The sequence below is a fragment of the Pristiophorus japonicus genome, chromosome 1 (genome assembly GCF_044704955.1).
Source record: "Pristiophorus japonicus isolate sPriJap1 chromosome 1, sPriJap1.hap1, whole genome shotgun sequence".
Lineage (NCBI taxonomy): Eukaryota > Metazoa > Chordata > Chondrichthyes > Pristiophoridae > Pristiophorus > Pristiophorus japonicus.
Genome location: NC_091977.1, coordinates 228938636 through 228956503, shown reverse-complemented (window position 1 = coordinate 228956503; position 17868 = coordinate 228938636). Strand labels below are relative to the sequence as shown.

The 17868-nt window shown below is 49.3% G+C and overlaps 1 protein-coding gene across 1 annotated transcript in view; it reads left to right on the top strand.

Moving 5' to 3' along the window:
- The first annotated feature begins 2137 nt into the window (after positions 1–2137).
- Positions 2138–17868, top strand: part of LOC139268807 (alpha/beta hydrolase domain-containing protein 17B) — a 103378-nt gene continuing 87647 nt past the window's right edge. Inside the window, exon 1 of the mRNA XM_070887524.1 lies at positions 2138–3411. Coding sequence (XP_070743625.1) covers positions 2945–3411 — 467 coding nt within the window. The 5' untranslated portion in view covers positions 2138–2944. The remainder of the gene's footprint in view (positions 3412–17868) is intronic.

The window sequence follows — 17868 nt, the reverse complement described above, 5'->3', positions numbered from 1 at the left end:
CTATCATGTCACCTCTTTCCAAATGCGCTGCTATGACATCCTTAATAATTGATTCCATCATTTTACCCACTACCGATGTCAGGCTGACCGGTCTATAATTCCCTGTTTTCTCTCCCCCTCCTTTTTTAAAAAGTGGGGTTACATTGGCTACCCTCCACTCCATAGGAACTGATCCAGATTCTATGTAATGTTGGAAAATGACTGTCAATGCATCCGCTATTTCCAAGGCCACCTCCTTAAGCACTCTGGGATGCAGACAATCAGGCCCTGGGGATTTATTGGCCTTCAGTCCCATCAATTTCCCCAACACAATTTCCCGACTAATAAGGATTTCCCTTAGTTCCTCCTTCTGACTAGACCCTCTGACCCCTTTTATATCCGGAAAGTTGTTTGTGTCCTCCTTAGTGAATACCGAACCAAAGTACTTGTTCAATTGGTCTGCCATTTCTTTGTTCCCCGTTATGACTTCCCCTGATTCTGACTGCAGGGGACCTACGTTTGTCTTTACTTACCTTTTTCTCTTTACATATCTATATAAGCTTTTACAGTCCATTTTAATGTTCCCTGCAAGCTTCCTCTCGTACTCTATTTTCCCTGCCCTAATCAAACCCTTCGTCCTCTTCTGCTGAGTTCTAAATTTCTCCCAGTCCCCGGGTTCACCGCTATTTCTGGCCAATTTGTATGCCACTTCCTTGGCTTTAATACTATCCCTGATTTCCCTTGATAGCCACGGTTGAGCCACCTTCCCTTTTTTATTTTTACGCCAGACAGGGATGTACAATTGTTGTAGTTCATCCATGCGATCTCTAAATGTCTGCCATTGCCCATCCACTGTCAACCCCTTAAGCATCATTCGCCAATCTATCCTAGCCAATTCACGCCTCATACCTTCAAAGTTACCCTTCTTTAAGTTCTGGACCATGGTCTCTGAATTAACTGTTTCATTCTCCATCCTAATGTAGAATTCCACCATATTATGGTCACTCTTCCCCAAGGGGCCTCGCACAACGAGATTGCTAATTAATCCTCTCTCATTACACAACACCCAGTCTAAGATGGCCTCCCCCCTAGTTGGTTCCTCGACATATTGGTCTAAAAAACCATCCCTTATGCACTCCAGGAAATCCTCCTCCATCGTATTGTTTCCAGTTTGGTTAGCCCAATCTATATGCATATTAAAGTCACCCATGATAACTGCTGCACCTTTATTGCACGCACGCCTAATTTCCTGTTTGATGCCCTTCCCAACATCAGTACTACTGTTTGGAGGTCTGTACACAACTCCCACTAGCATTTTCTGCCCCTTGGTATTCCGTAGCTCCACCCATACCGATTCCACATCATCCAAGCTAATGACTTTGGATGTATTATAAATATATATGTTTGTCTGTTACTGTTACAACTATTTTAAGTTGATCTGTAAATCAAGTGCCCCCTGATTAAAGGGGAGCACTAAAACCGACAAATAAACATTAAATTTTGGCCATCAACTTAATTCAAATTAAAATATGGTTGCCAGGGGTGATGATGCACTCCAGTCCCTCTGTGCCCACCTCTCGTGAAAGGCTCTGTATTGTTACAACTCTTTTGAGAGAACAATAAATAAACATTAAATCAAGTGCCCCCTTATTAAAGGGGGGGACACTCCAAACAGTTTACAAGTGCCCTTTTTTTGTTTTTTGTTTTTTTTGTGGGTTTTTTGGGTACTAAAACCACAAATTATACAAGTGCCCCCTGGCTAAAATGGGAGGGATACATTTAAACCCGGCAATAAAACAAATTAAACTTTAAAACATATAAAATCAAATTAAAATTTGGTTGCAGGGTTGGGGGGGGGGGTGATGATGCACTCCAGTCCCTCTGTGCCCACCTCTCGCGAAAGGCTCTGTTATTGTTACAACTGATTAGGAAATATTGGTTCTTTGGAAGCTTATTTTATGTTAATTGTGAGTGCTTTTCAATCCTGTGAACAGATTGGTCGCCCCTAAATCGCGCATGCGCGCCACCTAGCGAACGGTCTCTTCCCCCCACTCTGGCGTCAACTACGCATGCGCGCGACGCTATGACCAGCCTCCTCCCCCTCGAAGTGGTGTCAACTGCACATGCGCGCCAGCTGAGTGACCGTTTCCCTTCCCTCCTTCATTTCCTGCAACCTCCAAAGGGGGGGGGGTCAAAGTTATTTTACCTTGTGTATGTTTATATTAAACAAAAGTAATGGAAACGCCTCGGGTTATAAAAATAAAATTACGGATGTGAAAGAAGAAGAAGAAAGGAACAAACGAGCGAGCCTGTGCCTCTGGAGCGTGTGGGATTGTCCTGGGTTTTGTTTGCCGCGCGAGACCCGAGCGGAGAATCGTTTTCCCCTCAGCCCAGGGCCTCGTCTCGTCTCTGAAACCCATCGGTGTGGGGAGTGGGCTAGAATTTCGCCGCATTGTCGGGACGGACGAGCAGACCGAGGCCTGTGTGTGTGTGAGGGATAACACGGTGCCGTGGGATCCTCCCTCCACCCCCCCCCCCCAAAAGGCCGCACCCCCAGAGAGAGGGAGCAAAGGGACTTGTTGTCTCGCCTCCCTGTCCCCTGGGTGCCAATGATTGCAGCTTCGGGTGAAGTTTCTCTTTTTGTTTAAATGACACCGACGCTTCGCTTTCACTTCGATCAATGAGCTGGGGAAATTTGTTGCATACACAAAAAGATAGGTTACCTGTGTATTTATTATTCAGATATAGAATCAGCCGGCATGCAATTTGACTTTCCCGTGAGATTCATGATGTTATGCACCGGATCGCCGTCTCATCATCTGTGACAGTTTACCACAGAAAGAATTTGCAAGGAAAAAGTTTCGTGTTAAACTCTCCCAGACAGGATTTTTAAATCTCTTCTGCAGTCACTGGAATTGTTCGTTGCTTTATTTATTGTAGTTATTGAATTGGGACTGGTCCTGACATGAATAACCTGTCACTGAGTGAGCTGTGCTGCCTATTCTGCTGCCCCCCGTGCCCGGGTCGCATCGCCTCCAAGCTGGCTTTCCTACCCCCCGAGCCCACCTACGCGCTGCTGGCTGACGAGTCGGGAGGCCGCTGGAGCCTGCACCTGTCCGAGCGGGCCGACTGGCAGTACTCGCAGCGGGAGAAGGACTCGATCGAGGCCTTCATGACCAGGACCAGCCGGGGCAACCGGATCGCTTGCATGTTCATCCGCTGCTCTCCCAGCGCCAAGTTCACGCTGCTCTTCTCGCACGGCAACGCGGTGGACCTGGGCCAGATGAGCAGCTTCTACATCGGCCTTGGCTCCAGGATTAACTGCAACGTCTTCTCCTACGATTACTCGGGCTACGGGGCCAGCTCCGGGAAACCCTCCGAGAAAAACCTCTATGCAGATGTGGACGCGGCCTGGCAAGCCCTCAGGACCAGGTAGGGAGCTGTACAACATTTATGATCACAGAAATGATACAGCATAGAAGAGGCCCATTAACTGATAAGTGGTTATGGGGAGTGGGCAGGGAAGTGGACCCGATTCCATGATCGGGTCAGCCATGATCATATTAAATGGCGGAGTAGGCTCGAGGGGCTATATGGCCTACTCCTGCTCCTATTATGTTCTTATTCGACCCATCGTGAAAGAGCTATCCAATTAATCCCACTCCACCCAGATCATTCCCCATAGTCCTGCAAATCATAGAAATTTACAGCACGGAAGGAGGCCGTTTCGGCCCATTGTGTCCGCAACTGCGACAAAGAGCTATCCAGCCTAATCCCACTTTCCAGCTCTTGGTTCATAGCCCTGTAAGTTACGACACTTCAAGTGCACATCCAAGTATTTTTTAAATGTGAAGGTTTCTGCCTCTACCATCCTTTCAGGCCTTCCAGGCCCCCACCACCCTCTGGGTGAAGACACTTCCCTTCAAATCCTATCTAAACCTCCTACCAATTACTTTAAATCTATGCCCCCTGGTTGCTGACCCCTCTGCTAAGTGAAATAAGTCCTTCCTATCCACTATATCTAGGCCCCTCATAATTTTATACACCTCAATAAGGACTCCCCTCAGCCTCCTCTGTTCCAAAGGAAACAAACCCAGCCTATCCAGTCTTTCCTCATAGCTAAAATTCTCCAGTCCAGGAAACATCCTCGTAAATCCTCTCTGTACCCTCTCTACTGCAATCACATCTTTCCTGTAATGTGGTGACCAGAACTGCAAGCAGTATTCTAGCTGTGGCCGAACTAGTGTTTTATACAGTTCAAGCATAACCTCCCTGCTCTTGTATTCTATACCTCGGCTAATAAAGGCAGGTATTCCGTATGCCTTCTTAATCACCTTATCTACATGGCCTGCTACCTTCAGGGATCTGTGGACATGCACTCCAAGGTCCCTTTGTTCCTCTACACTTCTCAGTATCCTACCATTTAATGTGTATTCCCTTGCCTTGTTAGCCCTCCCGAAATGAATGATCTCATTTCTCCGGATTGAATTCCATTTGCCACTGTTCTGCCCAACTGACCAATTCACTGATATCTTCCTGCAGTCTACGGATTTCTTCTTCATTATCAACCACACAGCCGATTTTAGTATCATTCTCAAACTTCTTAATCATAACCCCTACATTCAAGTCTAAATCATTGATATATACCACAAAAAGGAAGGGACTTAGTACCGAACCCTGTAGAACCCCACTGGAAACAGCCTTCCAGTCACAAAAACCCTCATCAACCACATTCCCTTTGCTTCCTGCCTCTGAGCCAATTTTGGATCTAACTTGCCACTTTCCCCTGGATCCCATGGGTTTTTACTTTTGTGACCAGTCTGCCATGTGGGACTTCATCAAAAACTTTGCTAAAATCCATATACACTACATCAAAAGCACTACCCTCAAAAAATTCAGTCAAGTTAGTCAGACACGATCTTCCCTTAACAAATCCATACTGACTGTCCTTGATTAATCCATGTCTTTCTAAATGAAGATTTATCCTGACTCTCAGAATTTTTTCCAATAATTCTCCCACCACTGAAGTAAAGCTGACTGGCCTGCAATTATTCGGTCTATCCCTTTCTCCCTTTTTAAACAAATGTACAACATTAGCAGTCCTCCAGTCCTCTGGCAGAGAGGATTGGAAAATGATGGTCAGAGCCTCTGCTCTTTCCTTTTTGCTTCTCCTCAGTTATCCAATTCCCCTTTGAAAGTAATGACTGACTACCTTATTAAATGTATTATCTGTTCGTACTTTGATATTGTTTCTTTAAATTGAGAACATGTGAATAGAAATAAGCATGTGTTTCTCCTTATTGCCCATCTTCACTCATCTTCCCCTGCACCCAATGGAACATTTTCTCTGGGTTCAACACTATTATTTTGCAGGTCATAATTTGTGTGGATAATTTTGCAACCATTTTCATTATCGTTGTAATATCGTGGTAGTTTAAAAAAAAAAAAAAATTTTCTGTAATCATGAGTTTCTGATGATGCTTACCTCGCAAATCATGTGCAAGAAAATGCCGGTTTTCAAGCCCCACTCCTGAGACTTGAGCACGTAATATCGGCAGACATTTCAGTACAGTACCGGGGAAGTGCTTGCAACATGGGTTGGAAATTGATTGGGAGGTCAGAGACAGAGGGTGTGGATAAATGGTACGACAAGTGGTATTCCCCACGGATCTGTTCTGGGGCTTCAATCTTTCACCATATTTATCAATGACTTGAATAGACGGTTGTATGTCGGAGTTTGCAGATGATACTAAGTTGGAAAATGAAGAAAAACTTGTATTTCTATAACTCCTTTCATAACTTCCAAGATTTCCTAAAGCACTTTACAGCCAATGAAGTACTTTTGAAATGTAGTCACTGTTGTAATGTAGGAAACACGGCAGCCAATTTGTGCACAGCAAGCTCCCACAAACAGCAATGAGATAATGACCAGATAATCTGCTTTAGTGATGTTGGTTAAGGGATAAATATTGGCCAGGACACCGGGGATAATTCCCCTGCTCCTCTTCAAAATAGTGACATGGGATTTTTTTACGTCCACCCGAGATGGCAGAGGGGCCCTCAGTTTAACGTCTCATCCGAAAGACGGGAGGCACAGTAAGTAGTGCAGATTAGAGCAGGAAATTACAAAGCGACATAGATTAAGTGGGTGGCCAAAAACTGTGGCAAATGGAGTTAAATGTGGAGTAGTGCGAGGTCATCCACTTTGGATCCAAGAAAGGTAGATCTGAGTATTTTCAAAATGGTGAGAAACTAGGGACTGTGGAGGAGCAAAGAGATTTTGGTGTACATGTACTCAAGTGTATATACTGAAAGCTAGTGGACAGGTCCAAAATGCAATCAAAAGGCGAATGGAATGTTGTCCTTTATCTCAATGGGGCTGAAATACAAAGGGGAGGAAGTTATGTTTATGTTCTACAGAGCCTTACGGACCCCATCAAGACTATCGTGTTGTGGCCACCGCAGCACATAAAGGATATCTTGTCCGTGGAGGGGGTGCAGCGCAGATTCACCACAATTATACTGTGTGTGAAAGGGTTAAATTCTAAGGACCGGTTGCATAAAATTGCCTTGTTTTCCCTTGAGTATAGAATATGGATGGGGATACAGAGAATGTATAGCACAGAAACTGGTCCATACTGATGTTTATGCTCCACACAAGCCTCCTCCCACTCTACTTCATCTCGCCCTGTCAGCATAGCCTTCTATTCCTTTCTCTCATATTTATCTAGCTTACCCTTAAATACATCTATGCTATTTGCCTCAACTACTCATTGTAGTAGTGAGTTCCACGTTCTAACCACTCTCTGGGTAAAGAGGTTTCTCCTGAATTTCCCTATTAGATTTATTAGTGATTGCCTTCTATTTATGAGTAGTTTTGGTCTCCACATAAGTAGCAACACCATCCCTACGTCTACTCTATCAAGCCCTTCTATTTTCATAAAAACCTCTATTAGGGTCACCCCTTGGCCTTCTCTTTTCTAGAGAAGAGTCTCAGCATGTTCAGTCTTGCTGATGGTTATAACCTCTCAGTTCTGATATCATCATGGTAAATATTTTTTGCACTTTCTACAGTGCCTCGATATCCTCTCTATAATAATGAAAACCAGAACTATTGCCAGGTTATCGAAGAGTGAAATCAGGAAGCACTTCTTCACACACAGGGTAGTTAACAACCTGGAACTCTTCGCCCCCCCCCCCCCCCCCCCCCCCCCCCCCCAAAAGGCGCTGGATACTGAGTCAATTGAAACTTTCAAGACCAACTTGGATAGATTTTTGTTGGCTAAGGGTGTTGAGGGATATAGAGCAAAAGCGGACAAATGGAGTTGAGGTACAGATCAGCCATGATCTGATTGAGTTGCGGAATAGGCTTGAGGGGCTGAATCGCCGACTCCTGTTAAGTTCCTAATCAAGTATATACAGAATCATTCACTTTGCATTCAATTTCCACCCTTCCCTCACCTTCAGATGGTCCATCTCCGACTCTTCCTATCCCTTCCTCGACTTCTCTGTCTCCATTTTTGGGGATAGGCTATTGACCAGTATCCGCTATAAGTCCATTGAATCCCACAGCTACCTGGATTACACTTCCTTCCCCCCCGCATCCTGTAAGGACTCCATTCCATTCTCCCAGTGTCTCCGTCGCATCTGCTCTGACGACGCCACCTTCCACACTAGTGCCTCTGACATCATGTCTTTCCTCAACCGAGGATTCCCCTCCGCCATGTCTGTTCTATTTCCTGCACCTCTGCTCTCACCTCTTTCTCTCCCCCTTCCCCTTCCTCTCAGAACCACAACAGAGTTCCCCACCAGCCTCCATGTTCAACGGATCATCCTCCGCTATTTCCGCCACCTCCAGCGTGATCCCACCACCAATCACATCTTCCCCACCCCTCCCCTCTCAGCATTCCGATGGGACCACTCCCTCCGCGACACCCTGGTCCACTCCGCAGTCGCCCTCAGCATCCCCTCCCCTTCCCACGGCACCTTCCCGTGCAAGCGCAGGAAACGCAACACCTGCCCTTTTACCGCCACCCTTCCCACTGTCCAGAGGACCAAATACTTTTGTTCTTTTTCCTCTCCCCCTTTCAGTGCTCCTTAAGATCTGTTCTTTTCAAAAATTCGCCAGTTCTGACGAAGGGTCATCGACCTTAAACGTTAACTCTGTTTTTCTCTCCACAGATGCTGCCTGACCTGCTGAGATTTACAGCATTTTCTGTTTTTATATACAAAATATGTATTGTTTTGTTTCCTTTTTATCATTCTTGTATTTGAATGTATTACGCATACATTAGAAGTATGCCCACTAACTAATTGTGCTGCATTATCAAACATGTATAATCTGGTGGTGCAGGCTGATTCATTGCTCAGAGTTGTGTGTTCTGTACTTAAGGTCTCAACAGGTTTGCATAAGTTATATAGGATGGTAATTTTTTTGTTTAGTATCTCTGATCTTAACAAATGTATGACATCCGATTTATTCTGGATCTAACTTGTTTCTAGTGGATGACTTTGTGTAAGCCTAGTTGAAAGAACTGTAGCCATATTTGTGGCTAATGGAGATGATAATTAGTTCTATTGAATGTAACCGTGGGAATATTTGTTTAATATTCATTACACTGTATTGGCCTGGTTGAGTGATTATAATCTGGGATTCTCAAGAGGCCAGAATTAGATGAGCACACAGATTTCGGAGAGTTGTTGGACTGGAGGAGGTTATAGAGTTGGGAAGGGAGGGATTTGAACACAAGAATATGTGCCTGTTCGGTAAGTGAAATATAAGATGGTGCATGATGAAAATCACTTGATGAGGAAAGTAACTTTCATATCAACACATAGGCACTGGTTGGTGTTAAGTTAATGCTTCAAAATACTTTTACTGTTACGCAAATCCTAATCTAATAAAGGGTGGTGGTGATGATTCACCACAGGGCAGAACAAAAGACTAACAGCTCATGCTGCATCACTTGGGGATAGGTTTGGTCAGATACTAAATAACCAAAGGTGAGAGAGACATTAACCAAATCTATCCCCAAATGATGCAGCATGATCAACAATCTCTCGTCCTGCCCTCTGGTGAATCATCACCAATACCCTAAATAAATAAATATATTGTCTGTCTCCGCCCTCCCCCCGCCGCGCGCTCCGCCCTCCTCCCCCCCCCCCCCCTCGCGCGCGCTCCGCCCTCCCCCCCCTGCGCTTTGCCCTCCCCCCCCCCCGGCGCGCTCCGCCCTCCCCCCCCCGGCGCGCTCCGCCCTCTCCCCCCTCGCTAGCGCGCGCTCTGCCCTCCCCCCCCTCGCGCGCACTCCGCCCTCCCCCCCTGCGCGCTCCGCCCTCTCCCCCCTCGCGCGCGCGCGCTCCGCCCTCTTCCCCCCTCGCGCGCGCGCGCTCCGCCCTCTCCCCCCTCGCGCGCGCGCTCCGCCCTCTCCCCCCTCGCGCGCGCGCGCTCCGCCCTCTCCCCCCTCGCGCGCGCGCGCTCCGCCCTCTTCCCCCCTCGCGCGCGCGCGCTCCGCCCTCTTCCCCCCTCGCGCGCGCGCGCTCCGCCCTCTCCCCCCTCGCGGCGCGCGCTCCGCCCTCTCCCCCCTCGCGCGCGCGCGCTCCGCCCTCTCCCCCCTCGCGCGCGCGCGCTCCGCCCTCTCCCCCCTCGCGCGCGCGCGCTCCGCCCTCTCCCCCCTCGCGCGCGCGCGCTCCGCCCTCTCCCCCCTCGCGCGCGCGCGCTCCGCCCTCTCCCCCCTCGCGCGCGCGCGCTCCGCCCTCTCCCCCCTCGCGCGCGCGCGCTCCGCCCTCTCCCCCTCGCGCGCGCGCGCTCCGCCCTCTCCCCCTCGCGCGCGCGCGCTCTGCCCTCTCCCCCTCGCGCGCGCGCGCTCCGCCCTCTCCCCCCTCGCGCGCGCGCGCTCCGCCCTCTCCCCCCTCGCGCGCGCGCGCTCCGCCCTCTCCCCCCTCGCGCGCGCGCGCTCCGCCCTCTCCCCCTCGCGCGCGCGCGCTCCGCCCTCTCCCCCTCGCGCGCGCGCGCTCCGCCCTCTCCCCCCTCGCGCGCGCGCGCTCCGCCCTCTCCCCCCTCGCGCGCGCGCTCCGCCCTCTCCCCCCTCGCGCGCACGCGCTCCGCCCTCTCCCCCCTCGCGCGTGTCTCCCCCCTCGCGCGCGCGCGCTCCGCCCTCACCCCCTCGCGCGCGCGCGCTCCGCCCTCTCCCCCCTCGCGCGCGCGCGCTCCGCCCTCCCCCCCCCTCGCGCGCGCGCGCTCCGCCCTCCCCCCCCTCGCGCGCGCGCGCTCCGCCCTCCCCCCCTCGCGCGCGCGCGCGCTCCGCCCTCTCCCCCCTCGCGCGCGCGCGCTCCGCCCTCTCCCCCCTCGCGCGCGCGCGCTCCGCCCTCTCCCCCCCCTCGCGCGCGCGCGCTCCGCCCTCTCCCCCCCCTCGCGCGCGCGCGCTCCGCCCTCTCCCCCCCCCTCGCGCGCGCGCGCGCTCCGCCCTCCCCCCTCGCGCGCGCGCGCTCCGCCCTCCCCCCCCTCGCGCGCGCTCCGCCCTCCCCCCCCCCTCGCGCGCGCTCCGCCCTCCCCCCCCCCCTCGCTCCGCCCTCCCCCCCCCTCGCGCGCGCTCCGCCCTCCCCCCCCCTCGCGCGCGCTCCGCCCTCCCCCCCCCTCGCGCGCGCTCCGCCCTCCCCCCCCCTCGCGCGCGCTCCGCCCTCCCCCCCCCCCTCGCGCGCGCTCCGCCCCCCCCCCCCCCTCGCGCGCGGTCCCCCCTCTCGCACGTCGGCGCGCTCCGCCCTCCCGCCCCCCCCCCTCCTTCGACTCTGGATCAGTTCCTATGGACTAGAGGGTAGCTAATGTAACCCCACTTTTTAAAAAAGGGAGGGAAAACGAGGTATTATAGACCGGTTAGCCCGACATCAGTGGTGGGGAAAATGCTGTAATCAATTATTGAAGATGTAATAGCAGCGCATTTGGAAAGCAGTGACAGGATCGGTCCAAGTCAGCATGGATTTATGGAAGAGAAATCATGCTTGACAAATCTTCTGGAATTTTTTGAGGATGTAACGAGTAGAGCGGACAGTGGAGAAGCAGTGTATGTGGTGTATTTGGACTTTCAAAAGGCTTTTGACAAGGTCCCACACGAGATTGGTGTACAAAATGAAAGCACGTGATATTGGGGGTAATGTACTGACGTGGATAGAAAACTGGTTGGCAGACAGGAAGCAGAGAGTCGGGATAAATGGGTCCTTTTCAGAATGACAGCCAGTGACTAGTGGGGTGCCGCAGGGCTCAGTGCTGGGACCACAGCTATTTACAGTATACATTAATGATTTCGATGAAGAAATTGAGTGCAATATCTCCAAGTTTGCAGATGACACTAAGCTGGGTGGCGGTGTGAGCTGTGAGGAGGATGCTAAGAGTCTGCAGGATGACTTGAACAGGTCAGGTGAGTGGGCAAATGCATGGCAGATGCAGTATAATGTGGATAAATGTGAGGTTATCTACTTTGAGGGCAAAAACACCGAAGGTAGAATATTATCTGAATGGTGGCAGATTAGGAAAAGGGGAAGTGCAACGAGACCTGGGTGTCATGGTACATCAGTCAAAGTTAGCATGCAGGTACAGCAGGCGGTGAAGAAGGCAAATGGTATGTTGCTAGGTGATTTGAATATCGGAGCAGGGAGGTCTTGCTGCAGTTGTACAGAGCCTTGGTGAGGCCTCACCTGGAATACTGTGTTCAGTTTTGGTGTCCTAATCTGAGAAAGGACGTTCTTGCTATTGAGGGAGTGCAGCGAAGGTTTACCAGACTGATTCCCGAGATGGCAAGACTGGCATATGAGGAGAGACTGGATAACCTGGGCCTGTATTCACTGGAGTTTAGAAGGATGAGAGGGAATCTCATAGAAACATATAAAATTCTGACGGGACTGGACAGGTTAGATACAGGAAGAATGTTCCCGATGTTGGGGAAGTCCAGAACCAGGGGACACAGTCTAAGGATAAGGGGTAAGCCATTTAGGACCGAGATGAGGAGAAACTTCTTCACTCAGAGAGTTGTTAACCTGTGGAATTCCCTACTGCAGAGAGTTGTTGATGCCAGTTCATTGGATATATTCAAGAGGGAGTTAGATATGGCCCTTACGGCTAAAGGGATCAAGGGGTGTGGAGAGAAAGCAGGAAAGGGGTACTGAGGTGAATGATCAGCCATGATCTTATTGAATGGTTGTGCAGGCTTGAAGGGCCACATGGCCTACTCCTGCACCTATTTTCTGTTTCTATATTTCGCTCGCCCTCCGTTTCGCTCGCCCTCCGTCTCGCTCCGTCTCTGTCTCTGTTTCTGTCTCTCTCTTTCTAATTCTCCATATTCTGTTATATTTCCCAGGCACCAAATAGAGATTTCCAATTTTTACAAAGTGGACTTCTTGGAATAAAAAAATAATTTCCATTTGTAAATCCTTTTCTTTTAAGATAGTGTGGAAGTTTTCTACTTCACATATTTTAAGATAAGATGCCCCATCCTCTGAAGCGCACCAGTTATTGGGCCCAAGTTTCAGATGTTGATTAGAACGGTTAAGTCTGCTGTTTATGGTTCTGGTTTTTTTTTAATGGTTGATCACATTGATTGATGTTGGAGTTTCTATAGCTAATTTCATGTGATGGATATGAATCGCTCCTACATAAAGATGTGCTCCACACCAGAGATAAAATAGTAGTACCTTTTAAAATTCATTCAGAAGTGTAATGTTCTTGGAAAATAATGTTCATGTGCAGGGAAATGCACTACAAATTGCCCCACCTTGGCCAGGAAGCACCCACATATAGGCCCCAAGTTTCCACATGATTTGCTCCTGATTTTTAGGAGCAACTGGTGGAGAACGGAGTATCTTAGAAATCGGAATTCTCCACATTTAAGTTTTCTGCAGTTCTAGTCAGGTAGAACAGTTTCACTTTTGAACAGAATTTTTTTTTCAAAAAAAGCAGGAAGCAGGAAAGGGGTACTGAGGTGAATGATCAGCCATGGGGGCGTGTCTGGCCACTGACGCCTGATTTGAAAGTTTCCACAGTGAAAACGTACTCCAAACTAACTTAGAATGGAGCAAGTGAAGATTTTTGTAGGCTTGAAAAAACCTTGTCTACACATTAAAAAATCAGGCGCAGGTTACAAATTAGGCGTCCGGAACGAGGTGGAGGGCGGGGGGGGGGCCGGGGAAGGGAAGTCATTACATTCTACAATAAATCCTTAGTTATACTTATACAAATAAATCCAACCTGAATAAAAATTTATAAGCAAAGAAAAGATTCAATAAACCATGTTCCTACCTGTGTGAAAGTGCTTCAGGCAGGCCTTTCAGGCAGCGGTTTCCCGACAGCAGGGGGGGGGGAGGCAGTGAGAAGGCTGCAGGAAGCCTCAGAAGTTGAGGCAGCCGTTCCTGACAGCAGTGGGGGAGGCAACGAGAAGGCTGCAGGAATCCTCAGAAGTTGAGGCAGCCGTTCCCGGCGGGCCCGACCGATGGCAGGGGGAGAAAGCTGCAAGAAGCCTCAGTGCTGATCATGGAAGGGCAATGTGGTTTTATTAAAAAATTTTAAAAATTGAACAGCTACAAAGAATTTGAATAGTCTCAAACAAGTGCATGTGTCCCGTTTATCACAGTCTATCTTTAATTACAGAATGCACTCCCTCACCCTCACACACAGAAATATCAAAAAAATTAAAATACAAGCCTTTGCAAGGGTTCAATAAACAAATTTTCACTTTTTCTGCAGCACTTTTTAAAATGGCCGAGTGCCAATGTTTCCTTCACACTGCGCATGCGCGAACGCTCCAACACGCACGCGCAGGGTTGCTGGCACGAAAAAAACTCATTTAAATGGTACCCGCCCCCTCCTACTTACAAAATCGGCGCGAGTGGTAGGCTCCGCCCGCTGGGCGCCGCGCCAAGCAGACATCGAGCTGAATAGCGCGATTTTTTTCAGGCGCCGTTTACGGTGCGAAAAATGGGCGCCCAGCACAGAGAGGCGCCTGTTTTGCCGCGTGTGGAAACTTGGGGCCTTAGTAACAATTGTCAAACAGATGTTACAAAATAACAAGGACAGTTATGGTCTGATTGAACAGTACTGTACTAGGAAATATTTACAATGGAGGAGTGGAATTAGTTGGATAGCTCTTTCAAACAGCCAGAACAGGCCAACTGGTTACCTCCTGTGCTGTAAGAATCTGTGATGTAATCTATTGCTTGGCTTCCTTTAGCAATACTCTTATTGTAAACAGCTTTTAAGCTTGATGATGCACCAATACTAATTTTAGGCTTGTTGTGATTCATATTCCTTGGGTCAAATACAATGCATTCTGGTGGTGCTTGTGCAATTTCACGTTAGGATTCCAATTAGTATGACCTGGAGGAGGGAGATCCAATATCTGAAGACAACACACTGAACAAGGTGCCATCGAGCTGATTCTGAAAGCCACGAAACACGTCTTAAAATGCAGCAGAGACCAAAAGATTGAGATTAAATTTGCCAAAAAAGCAAGGGCGGGGGAAGGACAGTTAAGATGCTTTCCGTCTTAATAACATTGCGGAACTGTGCTAGGATCACACCCTGTAATGTTGTCCCAAACAAAACAACCTCGGAGGCCTGATTCATCAGCTTGTGGTAGTGAATATGTGATTAGTAGGGATACAGAGGAGCACAGTGAACATCTATTTGTATTTGTTCCATACATTTACCCTCAAATCCTTTGGAGAGATTAAGCTAAATTTTCATATTCACCAGTTGCTGTAGCGCTGACCAATAATACCATTCAGTTGTCTCTGGAGGAATTTGGCAGTGCTGTTGGATCCAGTGGTCCATTCTGGCTTCAAATCTAGGGCCTCGATACTGGTTTGAAAGAGTCAACATAGAGGTTTTAAAAATTGCAATATAGTTGGCCCATCCTGTGTCAGCTGTGGCTCAGTGGGGAGCACTTTTGCCTCGGAGTCAGAAGGTTGTGGGTTCAAGTCCTATTCCAGGGACTTAAGCACAAAAAAATCTAGGCTGGCACTCACAAAGAAGTACTGAGGCAGAGACGTTAAACCGACACCCCGCCTGCTCTCTCAGGTGGACATAAAAGGTCCCATGGCACTATTTCGAAAAAGAGCAGGGGAGTTCTCCCCAGTGACCTGGTAATATTTATCTTTCAATCAATGTGACACAAACAGATTATCTGGCCATTATCACATTGTTTTTTGTGGGAGCTTGCTTGTGCGCAAATTAGCTGCCGCGTTTCCTACACTACAACAGTGACTGCACTTCAAAAGTACTTCATTGGCTGTAAAACGCTTTGAGTCGTGAAAGGCGCTATATAAATCCAAGTCTTGAAGCCTTGACGTCTATGAAAGAAAGACTTGCATTTCTATCGCACCTTTCACGACCTCAGGAAACGCGGCCATGGCTGACACGAGCAGTATGCTTTGTAAACGTTTGATAAATGTTTTACTGAAAAATAGTGGCCAAAGAGTTACGGTATAACTGCAGAAAGAAAAGTGACAAGGCACTGTTTTATTGCACTGTATTTCTTTATATTGGCAGCTTATCCAATGGGATATCTTTTTGATTATGTTTTTAGTCCCACCCATCAACCTATAATTGGGTCACTGCTGTCATTTTATGACCTCTGTCTTGAATATACTCAACGACTGACCATCCACTGCCCTCTGGGGTAGAGGATTCCAAAGATTCATAATCCTCTGAGTGAAGAAATTTCTCCGCATCTCAGTCTTAAATGGCCGACCCCTTATCCTGAGACTATGCACCCTAATTCTAAACTCTCCAACCAGGGGAAATAGCTTCTCAGCATCTATCCTGTCAAGCCCTCACAGAATCTTTATATATTTCAATGAGATCATCTCTCATTCTTCTAAGTTCCAGAGAGTATAGGCCTATTCTACTCAATCTCTCCTCATAGGACAACCCCCTCATCACCTGAATCGATCTGAACCTTTGTTGCATCACCTCTAAAGCATTAGAGACCAAAACTGTATGCAGTACTCCAGATGTGGTCTCACCAAAGTTCTGTACAACTGTCGTAAGATTTCCTTACTCTTGTACTCCAACCCCGTTGCAATAAAGGTCAACATACCATTCAGATATGAACCTGGATCACAGATGTGTAAAAACTGCACTATAACCTATGGCATTACTCAGCTCCTGTGGTATATATTATTTTATTTCATGCAGTGTGAAAATATTGTTCATTTAGAATTAGTACACACTGCTGACAATACAGTACAGTAAATGTCTTTTTTTTTCTTGAATATTAATTGTCCTTGATCTCCTCCCTCGCCCACCCCCCCCTCCCCACACCGCCACCGTTGGTTTCTTAGTGGGTCTTGGTTTAAGTCTAAATAATGCTTTTCATGTTCTCAAAGTCCCAAAAGTGCTTCATAGCCAAGGATTTCTTTTCGAAGTTTAGGCACTGTTAGGTGAATAAATGTGCAATCAATTTACGCATAGCAAAATCCTAAAAGTAGCAAATCAGTTAAAATCTTCAGTTTCTAAATCTGAATTTTGGCCTGTGATATTTCTGCTGCTTTCTTTTTAATTCAGTTTTCAAGTACAATACAGGGACCAGTAAGTTTTAACCTCAAACTGGAAGGATAAAGCAAGTATCTATAAGTGGCATTCTCCATTCGCAGCTGTGCATTATTGCTGAAGTTCCCAAAGTCAAACACCTGCAAAACACATTTGCTTTTTGGAGTCCTGTCTGAATTTTATGGAGGTGGGCGGTGGTTGTTATTCCTAGAACCTGAGGGCCCAAGTTTACCCCCTCTGCTAGTACGGCGCACCTTGTAGAACAGAAACGGCGGCGATTTCTTACCTCTGAATTCTCCCCGTTGGTTCCAGGCCTGTGGCGCAGTGCATCGGAACGTGTGATGGGCGGAGCCAGGTCCCGGTGCTGAAAACTGTACCGGTACCTCTCCGCATTCTGAATGCATGTGCAGTAGCTCCTGGCAGGCCGTTTCTGTAAACGCGCGCTGCAGGCTGTGCGGGAGGGGCCCGAAGCATGCCACCCCGAGCCCTGGCTGAATGGGCTCCCTCATCGGTGGCCAGAGTGTGCTCTGCAGGCTGTGTCAACTCTGACCTGATTGTAAAACTCCTGAAGAGTTTCTTGGGGTCTGGGTTTGTAACTCTCGACCAGATTAACCGGGGATTCGTGCGGGTGTTTGTTGCCATGCCGGACAACAGTCTAGACATGCCAAACTCTTACAGGACTCTGAAGGGGTTTGTGGACCATTGTCATCAGCAAGCGGTCATCATCAAAGCCCTCCAAGATCAGTGCCCCAGATGTGAGATAGCCCCTCTGTGAGCGAGGACGGGAGTCACTGCGTCGCGCAGGCAGCCCAGTAAGCGGCCCGACAGCAAGACTAGATGCGCCTGAGCGGAAGGAACGTCCACCGTATCTCGGGCGAACAAGATCCTCAGGATACTGAAGTCCAAGGGGCTGGCTCCAGATCTTCCAGAGGATTTGTCCCATTTGATCAAGAGGAGACTTCCACCTCTCGTCCCCCTCCTCTCCCCCTCCCCACCTCCCCTCCCCACCTCCTCTCCCTCTCCCCACCGCCTCTCCCCCCACCCCTCCTCTCCCCCCACCCCTCCCCCCCTCCTCTCCCCCCACCCCTCCCCCCCTCCTCTCCCCCCACCCCTCCCCCCATCTCTCCTCCCACCCCTCCCCCCTCCTCTCCCCACCCCTCCCCCCTCTTCTCCCCACCCCTCCCCCTCCTCTCCCCACCCCTCCCCCCTCCTCTCCCACCCCTCCCCCCTCCTCTCCCCACCCCTCCCCCTCCTCTCCCCACCCCTCCCCTCCTCTCCCCACCCCTCCCCCCTCCTCTCCCCACCCCTCCCCCCTCCTCTCCCCCACCCCTCCCACCTCCTCTCCCCACCCCTCC